At 34.0% G+C, this 17787-nt stretch overlaps 1 protein-coding gene across 3 annotated transcripts; it reads left to right on the forward strand.

Moving 5' to 3' along the window:
- Positions 1-899: 899 nt before the first annotated feature.
- On the forward strand, positions 900-13940 carry LOC149029690 (Class I peptide chain release factor). Of its 3 annotated transcripts, none has more exons than XM_089142015.1 (8): positions 900-1386; positions 4257-4316; positions 4438-4520; positions 11296-11360; positions 11554-11587; positions 12881-12951; positions 13160-13298; positions 13460-13940. In XM_089142015.1, exons 1-7 carry the CDS (start codon positions 1089-1091, stop codon positions 13248-13250), a joined length of 702 nt encoding a protein of 233 aa, XP_088998141.1. In that variant the 5' UTR covers positions 900-1088; the 3' UTR covers positions 13251-13298; positions 13460-13940. The 3 variants fall into 3 exon arrangements, with proteins under 3 accessions (XP_088998141.1, XP_088998142.1, XP_088998140.1); XM_089142016.1 differs by having other exon boundaries at positions 13378-13483; XM_089142014.1 differs by having other exon boundaries at positions 13160-13483.
- Positions 13941-17787: the final 3847 nt, after the last annotated feature.

The following is a 17787-nucleotide window of genomic DNA, read 5'->3' on the forward strand; positions in this document are numbered from 1 at the left end:
CAAGGTAGGTTATATCACTGAATTTCGGTGATTTCGGTTCATGGTGAACCGACAACTGAAACCAAGATCTGCGAGATATATCTGGCTATTTCTTGCGACATATCGGAAAATATCGATATTTTGCTTCTTCAGTTTTTGCTATTTTTTGCTATTTTTAGGTGATTTCTCTCACGATTTTATAACAAATCTTTAGGATCAATGAACAATCTTACCAATTCTGTTTCAATGATTCAAGTTTCAAAAAGTAATGGGCTAAATGTAATTAGGAGGAGAATCTACATAGAATAATTTCTAGTAATCTTTAATAATTTCAAATTAAGAAGACATTTTATAGCAAAATCATTAAAATTAATTAATAAAACTTACCAATTATTTTCTAGTCATTTAGGCTTCAAAAGTCAACATGCCAAATGTGGTTAAAGAAGAGTATCTACATGAAATGATTTATGGAAATAATTTAAATTATGAAGGATTTTGTAAAAGAATCTTCAAGGTGAAGGAAGAATCATTCCATTTATGTCCAAATGATTTAGGCCTCAGAAGGTAACATGTTAAATATGGCTTAAGCAGAAGAATTTAAATGGAAGAATTTATAAGAAATAATTCAAATTTATCAAATATTAACATCAAATTAGGTAAGCACTAAATTTGGGCTCAAAATCACCAAATTTAGGCTCAAAATCACCAAAAATACCCCTGAAATGGGGGTCGAAATCTGATGATTTTTTGACGAAATCTCAGCCGAATTTGGCGAGATTTCGCTGGCGAATCGGCTGAACTATAGCGATATTTCGCACCTTGGCAAAATAGAGTTTACGGGGATCGGGCCGAGCCTTGTGACTCAAGAGTCTTGGTGGTAGCCAAGCCTGGCTACGATTTGACGAAAGGAAACTCAAAATTTTAAGAAAGCACAAAAATTTCCAAGTTTTTTGTGGATGAAAAGAGAAACTCGAGGAGACTTGTCATGAACACCTCCCTTCCCCTTCCCTCTGCTGTAGCAGTGTGTAACTGGGTTTGAGGAATAGGGGATTAAACTTCATAAACTCGCCATTAATCTTTCTCTGGGTTTCGCTGTTACTTCTCGCGACATGGCGACCTTGAGAATCACCGCTAATATGATTAGGAGAGAAATATTTCAGAACTCTTCGCTCTCAAGATCAAAGACTTTTACATTGCTGCCGACGACAACGTCCCTAAAGTCTGTTTATACCTTTCGCTATTCTTACAGTGCAATTCGTCCCTGTGGAATCCGTTGCATGGTTTCTGATTCTGGTGACGGCGGCAAGAAGTTATCGGCCCGTCTGTCACAAGTTCAACAGCGTCTGCAAGAAGCGGAAGAAAGAGCTTTCTCTGCTGGCAACGAGCCTACCCCCAAAATTACACTTGGTACATTCCTTAGGCTTTAGCTCTTCTGTTCTTTTCGATTACGCTTTCACTTCAATACAACCTGCTATGAGACTGGTACCTTGAGGCATTGTATTGTCAAAATTTGTAACCCATTACCCATCCAACATGATAACATGAAGAACTTCCCTCAATCCTCTGTTGCTTCAATATATAATTACGATATTACTATCCCAACTATGATTGGAAGCACATCATATGTTTGTTGAATAGTCATAAGGAGGGCTGTGCCCTGAACATAGGAATTGAACTGAAGTTACTTCAATAAGTTTTTCATTTTGAATGTACATCAAATTTGAAAATTTATGAGAAAATTCTATGGACCACAATTTCACTGCAAACGGTTTTCGGTTCATTGTTTTGGATAATTGGCTAATTATCAACTGTAACCTTCATGATATGTTGTCACATGTTTATCAATAGTGACTCTCTGCAGATGTTTTACACGAAACTATTGTGTCATTGTGTTGTCCATTCATTCTGAAGATTCTATCAATTCATGTCATGTTTCATTACTAACTAATTCTTGCTTGTGTTGTCTGCTAATCATACAACTGTTTAAATTCCGAAGAGATCATCAACATGTTAAAGTGTCTTGTAAGTTTTTGGTTCTTTGGAGTTGGGCAAAAAGCCAACACTCTCGTTGTTGTCTGTCTAGAAGGCATACACAGTTTTGAAATTCTGGGTCAGAAAAAAGGCAGTCCCTAAAACAATAAAATCTTTTATTCCGGTGGATTTTCTAGACCATTTAGAGGCATCAATACTTTTATAACCATTGATATTGCAAATTCTTGGTGTCGAACATGGTAGCATACTAAAAAAATTTGAAGGAAGTGTGATTTGGGTATTTAACGGGTTAGTGAAACCAGAAACTTGCTGCACCTAGGGTTTCCCACAGTTTTTCAAGGTGGGAGACAAATAATAATTTTGGCAAAAGGGAGATGCTAGGGAATATTAAGATATTAATCTTATTTATAAAATTTCAAAATAAGAAAATAAACTCTTGTGGGTGGACTAAATGAGAACTAATCCTCTCTGTCGATGTAGAAACTTGAATAACAGAATAATTGGAAATAATATAGTTAAGATCCTGCATCACTTGGAAGGCAAGAAAAATGTTATGTATGCAGGTGTTAACATCTATACACCTTACAGATTTTCCTGAAGGCATTCGTGAATTTAGTTTTCAAACTTCTTGTTTTATGCCAATATGACAATGGAAGACCCATTACATCTCTAATTGCACATTTGATCATGGATGTATTAGTTTTTAATGTTTTATCTCCAGTATGTCTACAGTTCTGTGTCAATCCTATTATTGATGGTTGCAAATGGCATTATTTAATGATAACTTGGGCTGTAGGTAGCTTGGAAACCTTTTAACCTCTGTCATTGTGGATCATATCTTTTGCCTTTGAAATGGCCTAGCATTTACAAGGCACTCAACCCTATTTCTAGTGCCATGGAGATGACTTTTTGCCTTCTTTCTAGATCTATCCTAGCTCTTGGTGGCATTTAAAATTCTGCCCCTCCTCTGCTTCTATTCTGATTCTATACCCACTTGCCATTCCCTTTGGAAAATATAGAGTCCCTTTGTTTCCAGGATCAAGAATGATGGAGGAATTGTAAGTAGGCATGCTATATACTGGAGTAGTTCTCTGCCAGTGACCTGTACTTATACTAGATGGTAATTACACGCCCCCCCCCCTTGCATTTAGGCCTAAATTAACAGCCACCCAAAAGCTTTATAAATATAAACCCTCCCTGGAGCATGACACCCTTAACTTAAAACTTGAAATGCCTATTTTAATCCCCATTACTTGTATACATAAAACCCATTGAAATCGTGTTCTATCATTTCTTAATGTCGGAGACCTGCAGCTCAGGGGAGACAACCATTGATGATCTGTACACTAACACCAACAACCTGCAAACTCCTTCCTCCCCTACCTGAAACCTGAGATCAAGAAAATGTAGTGATCAAATAGTCAAACTGCCCAGAGATTCAATTCAAACAGTTGCTCCTTAGAGTTGTTTTTATCCAGATAGATCCACCCACCCTCTCTGTCTCAATCAGATCTCCATGATTTCTTCACAATCTGATAGTTAATCCCTTTATTGTACTCCATATGCAGTGCTTTTAAAACCCACATTCCTGGTTAGATATATTTGTCTGCTCCTTATCATTGTTTTTGGGGGTGGTTCTATGTGATCTACTCTATTCTAAATATTCCTTGTTTACCAAACTATTTAGAAAAAAATAATAGTAAAAGAGGAAATTGTCTAAGTGGTTTAGAACCTCCTTGAGATCCACTTGTTTTGATGGTGACTGGTTCATTACCTAGTAAGTTATTTTTTCATGAATAATTCAATGTTCTTGTCTTGGTGACTTACTTTTCCTATGATTATGTGTGGAGAATAAGTGGAAGAAATCATCGATTGAACAAGTGCATTTAAGTAGTTGTATTTCTCATGTGGTCATTTGTTTTCGGCACAATCCTATCCCATTTATTCATTGAAGAACCTATTTACCTATTGATTAAAGGATAGGCTTGAAATGCTTTTTTTAGCCTCTTCTGTTTTTAAAAAGAAAAATAATAACAACAATAATAAAGTTTCTGTGTGTTATGTGGTGCTGTTCAAGATAATTTTCAAATTTTGTATGCATCTTATATGGTAGAGCTACTTTGCTATGTAAAGTTGGAAGAATTGGCAATTTGAATGCTGTTGTCTACTTGGTAGTGGTACCCTGGTAGTTGAGTTGGTTTGTTTAGGTTTATGGCGATGAGCTCAGTCTCTGGTGATGTTACTTTGGTGTGAATCTTAATATGTCCTTTATTGCTTTTCTTCAGACCACGTCACTGTTAGTTTCGCAAGAAGTGGTGGACCTGGAGGTCAGAATGTCAACAAAGGTCTGTTTTTAATCTTTCTCAGCATATCCTTATCAAGTTTTCCTTGTTGTATTCATTCTCTTTCTTCTATTATTGTTTCTTGACTACTTTCTGAAGCTTATTGTGGATATCATGCTTGCAGTCAACACCAAGGTTGACATGCGGTTCAATGTCAAGAATGCAAATTGGCTAAGCGACAGAATCAGGGAGAGGATTTTGCAAATGGTATGTTACTGAAATACTTCGTTTAGGCCTCTGTTGATTAAATATGTGAGTGCATGATTATACTTCTGGTTGGATAGGGTGGACAAAAATAGCATTCCTGATTATTTTATTCCTCTCTCGAATAAACGTAACAGTTTTCTTCACTTGAGGAAGTTCCCTTTAACATAGCTTCTGACATGTAGTTACACAATGTCCAAACCACTTTGCCAAGGGAAGATTGTGACCTAGGATTTTTGAGAATCTGATTATTCATTCTCTGCTTCTAATCAGAGAGAAAATAGGGAGGAAAAAAACAAAGAAGAAGGAGAAGAAAAGAAAAGAAAGGGGGGGGGGGGTTCTATCAAATGCTTGTAGACATGTGATAGGCTCTTAGGTGTACTGTGCATGTTCACCTTTTGGTAGGTGGAGTTGATCCAGACTCCTCATGAATGAGATACTAGTCCAAGGATCTGATGGCCAATTGTTAGACTTGAGTGAATGATAAGACCCCGATTGTCTCCTTTGAAACCTCTTGCGGCTCAGGTCGTCTTCCCTGAGAATACCAGCAAATTAGCCTCACCACACTGCTGGAATCTACCGGAACAAACACTAAAATTGGATCGCAGTTAACACACGAACAAACGAATGGAATTACTAAAATGAATCTGGGAATTTCCCTTACAACTCACCCAAAGGTGCCCTCCCTAACACAAAACCAGTGAACTCACACCAGTTCACTGCCGCAAGCAAGCCCTAAACACCTATCTCATTTTTTTCTCCCTCTCTAATTCCAATTTCACGCTATATAAACCCCCCACAAACTCCCTTCCCATGTGACCCTCCCACATGAGTTATTTCATGGCCCCAAACTACCCCTGTTCTAGAACATACGAATGGTGTCTTAACAATACTTTTCCCCCCTAGAGTTTCATCTTGTCCTCAAGGAGAACTTTGGCCTTCATCAAAAGACATTGTCACCACACTACTGCATTTGCCTACCGTTGCATCCCTTCTTCTTCATGAACAATGAGAATTTTAAGTTGCTTGTAGAGGCACTGATGGGCCTTGGAATAAGACACATCACAACAGAAACATACGCCCTTGTCCATCTTTGACTTAATCCTTTGGTGTAAGCAGGGGCGGAACTGTAGTGGGGCCAGGGGGATCCCTCCCCCGGGGGATATTATAAAAAATTTGTATTAGTTCCCTTAATTTTCCCTTGTTTTTTTCTTTGTCTATGTGAAATACCAATATTCCCCCCCCCCCCCAAATATTAGAAACAAAGTTAAAGGTAAAGATGAAGGATTTACATGTCATTCTTATTTTCTATCTAACGTGTATAATTAAAATCCAATTTTTAAGGAGGAAACAATTAACCCTTAATTGGAAACTAACTCATCATCCCTAAATTTCTACCTATTTATTCTCTTCATCCTTTATTCTCATCTCATCTTCCCTCACGCACAACTAAGGAAAAGTTTTCTCCCTCACACATGACTAAAGGGAATACTTGAATTTCAAAAAGTTAACTTTTCTCCTAGATCTTCTCCACAAGACTACAATCAGGTATTTTTTTTATCAGGTATTTTTTTTTAATCTCTTTTTTGGTTTATTTTCTTCCTTTCTCTCTTTATTTATTTTTTTATTTTTTAATTTTTTATGCTTTCTCCTTTTTTTTAAATGCTGAAAAGGTATGAGTAAGAGTATGATTGTATGAAAGTTTCTTGCTGTTTTTTTTATTATTAATTATTTATTTTTATTTGTGGTTGATTCGTTGAAGTGAGACCATATATTTTTAATACACCAAATTAAATTTAAGCCCAACGAGATAAAACTCTATCCTACAATTCAAAACACAATAGAATATGAGAGTTTGTAACTTTGTATTATATCTAGACTCTAAAACCTGCAACATTGGATAAGATTCTGTATATTTGAATTTTGACAAGTTTCTTGTAAATCAAATAATAAATAGAACACTTCCACAAGCAAACAAATCGTGGAAGAATTCATCCTCACTCTAAGTCTTCTTCTGAACTTTGAATTCATCGTTTGAATTCTATCTATATTTTTTCTCTGATCTTGAAAATAGGAAAGAAAAGAAATTAGGAACAAAATAGGTTAATAAACCGATCTAATTTTATAGTAAGAAAGATGGGAGAAAATAGGTTTTTTTTTTTTTTTGGGTAATCGAGTGAAAATTGGTTACAATCTTACAGATGCAAGATCAAATTGTAAGAAAATAAGATTGAACATAACTTACAATCTTATTCTTTATTTCTTGCCACTTTTGATTTACTCCTTAAAAAAAGAAAAAATAGAAAAGAAAAGATAACAATTAACTAATACAAAAATTCGTTATTAAAATTGAAATTACTTTTAAAGCTGGTTGTAAATTTTAGAATTTTCTAAACATTTTACTCCTAAAAAAATCTGAATTTTTACTTATTTATTTCCTAATAAATATTATGAGATTAATTTAGACAAAAAGAAGTCACTATATATATAAACTTATCAAGTAATTTTTTTTTTTTTTTAAATATAGTGGATCAATGAAATTTTCCCTTTTTTTTATGTTTACCTGCTGCATTGTTGATTAAAAGTTTAGGAGAAGGTTTTTATTCAACTTTTCAAATTTAACGATCAATCAAATCAAATGAAAATAGGAGAACCAGCTACTTCTGCAGCTTCTTTGGGAGGGAACCGAGTGGTGCAGTCCTCAAATGTGGAAGGGTTTGTTTAACCATGGGAAAGAAGTCTACCATTGATTCTTTTTTCAAAAGAAAAAGTGTTGAGAATGATATGGTTGATGCATCATTGCCTACTTCTATTCATGAGACCTTAACTCGTGAAAAATGTCCTAAGCAATCTGTAATACATGAAATCGAACAAAATAATTATTTTGAACGTGATTAGGGTTGAAAAGACAAATTTGGGATTATCCAAGTAATCAACATGTTGAAATTAGGTGTGGTTGCCTTAAAGCTAGACCATATCAGCATATTCTTCAAAAGTATCCAAAATCTGAACCATCAAATCATCCTCAACGTTTTTAGTCTTCGTGGTTTAAGGTTCATCCTTTTTTGTTAGAGTATTCTCCTTTAAAAGATGCAGTATTTTGTTTGCCATGCTTTATTTTCAATAAGCCTGGAGCAAACTCTAGACAAAGGACATTCACTATTGATGGAATTAAAAATTGGAAGAAAGTCGGAGGAAAATAGTGTGCTTTAATAAATCATGTGGGAAGGAAAATCAACTCATGCCACGAAGTTGTTGAAAAAAATTGTGTAAACTTAATGAAGCAAAATCAACATATTGATTTAATGTTTAAAAAGTATACATCTCAAGAAATTGAAAACAATCGATTGTGTTTGAAAACCTCAATTGATCTGATCAAATTGCTTGTGTCTCAAGGTTGTGCTTTTAAAGGTCAGATGAGAGCAAATATTCGACCAATAGGGGCAATTTTATTGAATTTTTAAAGTTGATAGCTTCCTACAATGATAAAGTTATAGCAGTTGTGTTGGATAATGCTCCTCAAAATGCATCGTACACATCAGCTAGGATACAAAAGGAGATTTTAAATATTATAACAAATAGAGTGAAGGAAACTTGAAAAGAGATTGCTGAGGCGAGGTTTTGCTTAATAGTTGATGAATCTCGTGATGAATCTAAAAAAGAGACCAAATGGCTATCGTTTTAAGGTTTGTGGACAAAACGGGATTTTTAAAAAAACGTTTTTTTATTTTATTTTTATTTTTTTAAAATTTTTTTTATTATCTTGTTCATGTTTGAAGATAGGCCTTGACTTTGAAGATAAAAATTAAAAAAAAAAAAACGCTTTTTTACAAATCCCGCTTTGTCCACAAACCTTAAAACGATAGCCATTTGGTCTCTTTTAGATTCATCACAAGATTCATTAACTATTAAGCAAAACTTTGCCTCACCAATCTTTTTTCAAATTTCCTTCTTCACTCTATTTGTTATAATATTTAAAATCTCCTTTTGTATCCTAGCTGATTTGTACGATGCATTTTGAGGAGCATTATCCAACACAACTGCCGTAACTTTATCATTGTAGGAAGCTATCAACTTTAAAAATTCAATAAAATTGCCCCTATTGGTCGAATATTTGCTCTCATCATGACCTTTAAAAGCACAACCTTGAGACACAAGCAATCTGATCAAATCAATTGAGACTTTCAAACACAATCGATTGTTTTTAATTTTTGAGATTTATACTCTTTAAACATTAAATCAATATGTTGATCTTGCTTCATTAAATTTACACAATTTTTTTCAGCAATTTCGTGGCATGAGTTGATTTCCCTTCCCACATGATTTATTAAAGCACACTATTTTCCACCCACTTTCTTCCAATTTTTAAATCCATCAATAGTGAATGTCCTTGGTCTAAAGTTTGCTCCAGGCTTATTGAAAATAAAGCATGGCAAACAACATACTACATCTTTTAAAGGAGAAAACTCTAACAAAAAAGGATGAACCTTAAACCACAAAGACTAAAAACGTCGATGATGATTTGATGGATTTTGGATACTCTTGAAGAATATGGTGATATGGTCCAGCTTTAAGGTAACGATGCCTAATTTCATCATGTTGATCAACTGGATAATCTCAAATTTGTTTTCTCAACCCTGGATCACACTCAAAATAATTATTTTGCTTGTTTCAAGGATTATAGACTGTTTAGGAGGTTTTTCACGAGTTGAGGTCTCAGGAATAGATGTAGGCAATGATGCATCAACCATGTCATTTTCAACGCTTTTTCTTTTGAAGAAAGAATCAATGGTAGACTTCTTTCCCATGGTTAAACAAACCCTTATACTTTTGAGGACTGCACCACTCGGTTCACTCCCAAAGAAGTTGCAAAAGTAGCTCGTTCTCCTACATCCATTTGATTTGATTGATCGTTAAATTTGAAAAGTTGAATAAAAACCTTCTCCTAAATTTGTAATCGACAATGCAGCAGGTAAACATTAAAGAAATGAAAATTTCATTGATCCACTATATTTGAAAGAAAAAAATATTTACTTGATAAGTTTATATATATGTGAGTATATATTGATAAGTTTAATTTCATAATATTTATTAGGGAATAAATAAATGTGTTTTTTTTTAATTTATTTTAGGAGTAAATTTTTAGAAAATTCTAAAATTTACAACTAGTTTTAAAAATAACTTTAATTTCAATAACGAAATTATTGTATTAGTTAATTGTTATCTTTTCTTTTCTATTTTTATTCTTTTAAGGAGTAAATCAAAAGTGACAAGAAATAAAGAACCTATGTAAGATTGTAACTTATATTCAATCTTATTTTCTTACAGTATAATCATGCATCTGTAAGATGTAATCTATTTTCACTCGATTACCAAAAAAAAGAAAAAAATATTTATTTTCACCCAACTTTCTTACTATAAAATTAGATCAGTTTATAAACCTATTATTCCTTATTTTGTTCTTAGTTTATTTTCTTTTTTGTTTTCAAGATCAGATATAAATTCAAACGATGAATTCAAAGTTCAAAGAAAGACTTAGAGAGGATGAATTCTTCCACAATTTGTCTAGATATAATACAAAGTGACAAACTCTCCTATTATATTGTGTTTTGAATTCCGATAGAGTTTCTATTTCGTTGGTTTGAATTTAAAATTTGAATATAATTTGGTGTATTAAAAATATATGTTCTCTTACTTCAACGAATCAAACACAAATAAAAATAAATAATTAATTAAAAAAACCAAGGAACTTTCATACAATCATACATACTCATACTTATTCAACATTTAAGGGAAAAGAAAGGAGGAGAAAGCATTAAAGAAAAAAAAATCAAGAGAGAAAGGAAGAAAATTAACCGAAAAAGAGAGAGAAATAAAAATACCTGATTGTAGTCTTGTGAAGAAGATCTAGGAGAAAAGTTTAGCTTTTTAAAATTCAAGTATTCCCTTTAGTCGTGTCTAAGGAATAAAATCCGTGCATGAGGGAAGATGAGCGAATAAATAAGGAGAAATTTAGGGATGATGAGTTAGTTTCCAATTGGGAGTTAATTTTTTTCTTCCTTAAAAATTGGATTTTAATTATAGCCGTTAGATAGAAATAAGAATGACATGTAAATCTTTGATCTTTACCTTTAAATTTGTTTCTAATATTTGGGTGGGTGGGGGGATGGCCCCACTGTAGTTCTGCCCCTGCACATGAGCTATTTCATTGCCCCAAACTACCCCTGTTCTAGAACCTACGAATGGTGTCTTAACAGTGAATATAGATTTGGAACTTTGAAATGTCCAGTAGAATCCATATGTAATGGTTTTGATGCTCTGAATTTGTTCCACATGAAATGAACATGTGTGTGAAAGATGGCGTTCAATATACTGTGTTCCTGACATGATTAATTTTAATACACCTTTTGCCCAATAATTTGTTAAGCACCTGAGGTAGTTTTGCCTTCATGTTTGCCAGAATCCTTTGCTCCATGGGCATACTTGATGGTCCACCACTAGCAGACTGTCCAGTAGTTGGCATGACAGTTGAGAATGGTGCATGGTTGTACTGGATAAATGTCCCTTGGCTGATCACTGGCCTAGGTGGCCCTGTGGTTCAACTTCTAGACTGATTAAATGCATGATTTTTATGTTTTAAGAGCTGCTAGAATCTTTATTCACTCATTTATCAAATTGTTCGCTAGATTCTTCACACTGTTAATGTACTTGTGAAAATTTGAACATCCTACCCAAAAAAAAAATGAGTAAAAATTTGAACATACTTTGTTGTTAACAGGAAAAGAATCGGATCAACAAAGAAGGGGAGCTTGTGATTTCTTCTACAAAAACTAGAACACAGAAGTTAGCTTCTGCTCACTACTTCTATTTTTCTTTTCCTTTTTTGGGGGATGGTAGGGTTTTGGGAATAATTAGGTCCCTTGAACTCTTGACTCCTAATTTTAGGTGTCTGTCCTTTCAAACTGAATTCATTACTTGTAATTTTTCGTTTTGGTTCCTGATTTGGTCTCTGATTAAGTCCTATGTTTCTCTTCAGGGGTAACATTGAAGATGCTCTGGGAAAACTTCAGGCAAGAAACAATTTTGTTTTGTTGTTTTGGCTACTTTTTTAATGCAATTGGGATGCACAAGTGGCTCTTTGTGTTTCTGATTCTACTGTAAAGCTGCCTGCTTCTTGGATTTAACTGTAAAGGGTGCATGAGTGAAACAAGCACAAGACATTTTGGGGGTATTCTGATAGAGTAAAACACTCATATTGAACTTCCAGCCATTCTTTTTCTTTGCTTGTCAAGACATGAAATAATTATATCAGAAGTAATCAACTCTTAAGGGAACTTCAGCCATGAGAAGGTAAGCCTATTAAAAGAAGTGGAGGTTGAAGGCACCAAACTTGTGGCAAACCTAGGAGCATCTTACTGTAAAAGATGGACCTTCTAACAGAGTCACTTTTTACATGAAGGAAATACAAAATTGAAAAAATTAACAGAAAGAGAAGCTATGTCATCAACTAGTACTTTTGAAACCCAGTCAGGAGATGACTTCAGCCTGTTAAGAACCTTCATCACTTGTAAGAAATCAGAAGCTATAGCCATAGAACTCAACTGGAGGATGTGAGTCAATCAACCAAAAGCATTGCATCCTGAATCGCTTATCCTTCCGCAGAAGATGCAGAAAATCTGACACTTGGCCTTACATTTGGCAGCAAGAAATGACCCAACACCATTCTTAAAAGGATGATCTTCCCTGCCTTTTTGTGTGGAAGCATTACAGGAGCTATCAGTAAGGAAAAACCATTTTGAGCCAAGGAGACTCAGACATAGTGTCTTCTGCTGTGGAAGTCAAGTTATCCCGGCATTGCTCTCATCAACAAATATGTTGAAAGAAGAAATAGTAGATAGCAGGTCCAGAGGAGCATAGTTAAAAATAAAAAGTTATATTCCTAGTCTTCCAATTTTCCCCGAACCTAGCAGGCCACTAAATATTTCCAGGTAATTATGCATGTCATTGTACCTGTTTAACAGATAGGCTTACTATAGTTGAATTTTGACTGTTGAGCATCTAGTCAAAAAGGGGAAGCATACTACATGCAGCAGCAAAGACAAAAAACCAGAGTATGGTTCAAAGACAAAAAACCAGAGTATGGTCTATGTATTTTTGTTGGTTGCTACAAAAAGGGCAAAAAAGATGGGAGAATATTTCGAGAAAAGAGGATAATTGGATCTGCATCTCCACAAAAAAGAGAAACCTTGATTCTGGAAGTAGATTTGATTTCCTGCCATTTGACCATTCTATATAGCCTGCCTTTTCTATTTTCCTGTTAAAATACCAGATATATGTACCTCTTATGTAAATCAAATCTACAGGAAATTATTGATGCTGCTTCTTATGTCCCACCACCTCCTTCAGAAGAGCAAAAGAAGAAGATTGCTAAATTGTAAGTGCTTTAAATTTACCACCATTATTAGCTTATCAATGTCCTTTTTATCCCTTTTATTAGGAAAGTAGTCTCAGTGAGGTTTCCTCTCTTTTTATTGCTTCTTTACTCTGGCATGTATGTCTTACTTGAATCTTTGTCTTATTTGTTAATTTTAAGGCCACTAAGTGATTATCCTTAATTGTCATCCTACTGTTTGTGATTGAAGGGCTGCAATAGGGGAGCAGAAGAGGCTGCAAAGCAAAAAGGTCCTTTCACAAAAGAAAGCTTTTAGGAGATGCAAAGATAGTTGGGATTGACAAAGTAAACTAAGATCTGCATGCATTTGTGGATTGAAATTTTACAAGGTATTAAACATTGGTCATCATAGAGTAATTGTAGCTGTTTGTTAGTTTTCAAATTGGTTTCCAGCTTTCCCATGTTCAGGCCAAAGTCAAGAGCTATTAACCTACGTCATGAAGTTTTGAAATGTTAACATGGATCTCACAGACACCCAAGATTTTTACAGGATGATGAACTTGAACAAGTGAATCATCAAAACCGAGAGGAAAACCATAATGCTGCTAAGAGAACGAGGAACATTCGTCCTCACAGAGATCACATTCACCCAGTATCAGAGAATTTAGTACAACTACTTCTCTTTGTAATTACTATTATTTTTTCCTCCCCAGCCCCACCTCAACTCCTTGTGTGATTCTTTGTGGATAATGATCAGATTATTCAAATGGGAGTGATATCTTATTTCTTTGTGGAACTTGCAATTATAGCAGAGAACCATCTTAGAAAGCAGAGGAAAGAATGATTTGGGTAGTGATCACCTTCAATCCCTTCACAGTTGGGGTTCTGCAAATATTTTGGCTGTTAAGAATTGTGGATTACCAAATTCACTAGAGAAGAGAACTTATACAGGACAGAAGAAACTTCAAAGAGGAAAATAACACCATCTTCTACCACATGACCCTCATTGCTGTCATCTGGGAATCTTCCATAGCTTCTCCATACCTTCGGAAAATTCCCAATTTCCCCTCCATTTTCCAGGGCCTGAAAATTAAGAGTTCCTGTTATAGCTTTACGCCTTCAATTTTTCAGATTCTAGAAAGTGACCCTTGATTGGGTGCATAAATATTTAGCTTCCCAATCACTAGTGTCATCCTCTAGCTTCTCTAGATGTACACTTTCAGGGAGACATTAAAGCTCAGCCAGTTGATGAGCCAATGTTCAACCAGTTGCAAGTCTTTCAGTTTCTTATTCAATTGAAGAGATGAGTAATGTGAAGCAGCAACTTCGAAATTCTTAATCGATAATTCAGGTGAAGATTGTCTTGCATTATTATGAACCAGTTGGATGAGCTCTTCCAAAGTAGTGAACCAGAGAAAACCTGAATGGAAACTCTCTTTACCCATCTTTACCATTCTTGATTAGATTCGCACTCCACAATGCCCAACTCAACCATGAATTCTCACCCGATGATAATGAAAACCTGGAATTCTGATTCAATTTTCTCAAGTAGAGAAGCTCTTGGAAGAGTCTGCCCTGCTGCTTAATGAGTTTTGAGGGGCTGTTTAGTTTTACAGTAAGCAATTTTGGGTTTAAGGAATCAAAATTTCTTCACACCCCTTTGTCTAATTAACAAAACTGAAGCTGCTTTAGACATTATTGTAATGTATATTCTATGTAGATGATTCATTCCTTAAAGTCATTACCAACACCATTACTTGTTTAACACATTGAATGCAGTATGAATAGTTTACCCAAAAAAAATAAATTTAAATAAATAAAATGCAGCGTGAATATAGAGGTTTTTCATTTTTAGGGGAACAAAAGAGAGAAATTATATTAAGTAAAACAGGAGATGAACTTCCTGTCAGAATACAAATTCAAAGAAAGGGGAAGAATCCCACTAGGATTTAAATATCCTCAATTTTAAGGCTTTTTTCGCCAAAAGGTGCAGATTGTCATGGAAATTTATTAGTTCATTTCCATGTTAAAAATGGACCATCAATTTCTTTGTAAATGTGTGCTATGTGTCTCAACATTACATTATATGGTTGAAATTCATTTATAATCACATCAAATAGTTGATAGATATGACTGATGATTTGATGTGATGTTAGGACACATGGCACACATCTACAAGGAAATGGATCAGAAATGAACCTGATATTGGTCCCAGTCATTACAAGCTCGAAGAACAAAATAAAAAAAAAACAAATTGTAAGGATTCAGCTCTCTGCTCATTTTCTTCATTTTTTTTTTTTTTTTTTTTTTGTCAATTATAATAAAACTTGATATCAGCTAATCCATATGGCAATGAATTATTGAAGTATAAATATTATTCAAGAAAAGACTTAATAAACAAACTTAAATTTTTTGTCAAAAAGAGAGATTTTTTCCCTTTAAAAGGGAAAAAATGAGAGAGCCTCAAATCAGGGTTTGCCTACTTCCTACCTTATGTTTCCAGTGATACTTTTGCCTACCAAAATTGACAGCTTTGTAGCTTAGCTTGATAGTGATTTGCCTTCTTTTTATTTCTAACCAGAATTTGTTATTATCCTTTTCCAGTGTTATATGTGCTAAAAGAGTTCAGGGAGAACTAGCTGGGGGAGATAAAGACATGGTGATCTTTCCAAGTTCCTGAATGACTATTTCTTCAAATGGCAACACCCAACCATGGTGATTTTGACATATTAACTACAACTACAACGTGGTTCATATCAATTGGTGCTCAAATTCCATTAAATATTGCCGACTACATCGTTTGGATTTTTAATTCCCTCACCCTTTGAAGTTCAATTTGATAAGTAATCTTTTACAAAAATAAAATGTTTGATAAGTCATCACCCAGATCGTGATTTTGTCTTGTCTTTTCCTAGTTCCAAATGGAAACTATGAACAATATTTTAGTATTACATGGAGCTTTAAACTGCTTTAACCCATCTCAGAAAGACCCAAGACTAAATATTCACACACAGAAGAAACACTACACAAAATCAGCTACCTGATATCGAAATTAACAATTTGAAACTAAAAGAAAATTGTATAACAAATTGATGTTTGGGTAGAAATGAAGTGAGAAAGGATTTATTGATTCTTCTTTTAACTCTCAATAGTAATGTTTTATTTTTTAAATGATTGAATATTTCATGTTATTTAAGATGACAATGAAGAAGAGATTCATGTGATCATTTTTCTTTTTTACTTGGAAATGGTGAAAATTTCTTGGGTCGCCATCGAAAGAACCCTAGCAGTTTTTTCAAGAAAACTCGTTTCTTTTTGTGAGAGTATTCGGATGCACAAGTGAATGCAAACATGGGTTCCATAAACCTTTTAAAAATCAAATATTACATATTATAAATTTCCCCCCCTTTGACTAGTGACAGCCAAACTTATAAGATAACTCATTTGCTTACTCAAGATTACAAGCTCTTTTCGTTGTTTTTCTATCCATATCTATCCAACTTGACTTAATTTAAGTTTCATTAAAGAGAAAATAACTTTTATATAGGGTTGATGAAAGCTATCTCATATATATCATCATTTTATATACATATATATATATATTTAAGATTGATCCGTCATTTGACTAGCAATGATGTACGGTGTAGAGTGTTGGGTTGTTAAAAATAATCATATAAATAAACTCAGTGTAATAGAAATAAAAATGCTAAGATAGATGAGTGACAAAACTAGAAAAGACAAGATAATGAATTATCATATTAAAGTTGGTCTGGGAGTTGCTCCCATAAGTGATAAGTTTTGAGAAAATCGTTTGAGGTTGCACAACCATGTTCAACGGAGACCAATAAATGTCCTATGTACAGAGAAATGATATAATCCAGATTGAAGGAACTAGAAGAACTAAGAATAGACCTAAGATAACCTTAAGAGAAATGGTGAGAAATGATATGCATAGCTTAGACTTTATATCTAGCATGACCTTAAATAAAACTGATTAGAACAGCAAGAATCCATGTAGCCAACCCCATTTAGTTGGGACTAGACTTCTTGTTATTGTTGTTGTTGTAGGGGAGAGATATATAACAACCCAAAGGTTTCACAATAGCATGAGTTTAGGAAACAAATGTGTCATCAACTACATTAAGCAAAGATTGCCGATAAAACTAATTAATGTTTTGCTAGGTCTAGATGCATTTATTTGAGAAAATTAGAAAAAAGTATTCTAAAAGAAAGACATTCTTAATTACCTTTGTCATTTATTATAACAAAAAACACAAGATAAAATGAAACAAGGTTCAGTGCTTATATTTCTTTCACGCAATCAAGATAAAAGCCCTTATAATTGAAATTCAATACATTAACTACTAATTTAATTTCTAAAATTTTTATAATCTTTATTTTATTTTTAAAAAACTTTTAAGAATAAGACAAGAAACAATCAAGAGAAAGATACAAAAAGATAAGAATGATCTCATATTCAAGCACAAAACATAAACTACATAAAAGATGATTCACCATGTCCAGAATGGAAACAACGAGTTCCATTCAGGTAGCTTCGCTATCCCTCATTAATAAGGCAAACTCAATATTCGATGGACTGATCCCATCCCTTATACCATATGAACCATACACACTTTAAATTTACGACGGTTAGCACTTCTATATGGTATTTTAAAAATCAACTTTGATGAAGGTTTTTTTCGGAGTTGGTGGTTTTGTATATATTAGGGTTGGAAGTTATCACACACACCACTAAGGAGAATTAAAACCTAATCTCTCTTTTTTTTTGGTGTCTGAGGTTCATCCGGGTCAACTCTCGGAAGAGTGGATCTTACCACTCTACCAACCTTGCATTGACAAAACCTAATCTCTTTGCTA

Source organism: Hakea prostrata, chromosome 1 (assembly GCF_041222555.1).
Source record: "Hakea prostrata isolate BN-2017 chromosome 1, UWA_Hpros_2, whole genome shotgun sequence".
In the NCBI taxonomy this organism is placed as follows: Eukaryota; Viridiplantae; Streptophyta; class Magnoliopsida; order Proteales; family Proteaceae; genus Hakea; species Hakea prostrata.

What these genes read in the sequence shown, in the direction of transcription:
- LOC149029690 (XM_089142015.1), top strand. Translation starts at nt 1,089, where the DNA reads ATGGCGACCTTGAGAATCACCGCTAATATGATTAGGAGAGAAATATTT. An exon ending in TACCCCCAAAATTACACTTG is followed by an intron (nt 1,387 to 4,256) that starts GTACATTCCTTA and finishes GCTTTTCTTCAG; the next exon opens with ACCACGTCACTGTTAGTTTC. An exon ending in AAGAAGAAGATTGCTAAATT is followed by an intron (nt 12,952 to 13,159) that starts GTAAGTGCTTTA and finishes TTGTGATTGAAG; the next exon opens with GGCTGCAATAGGGGAGCAGA.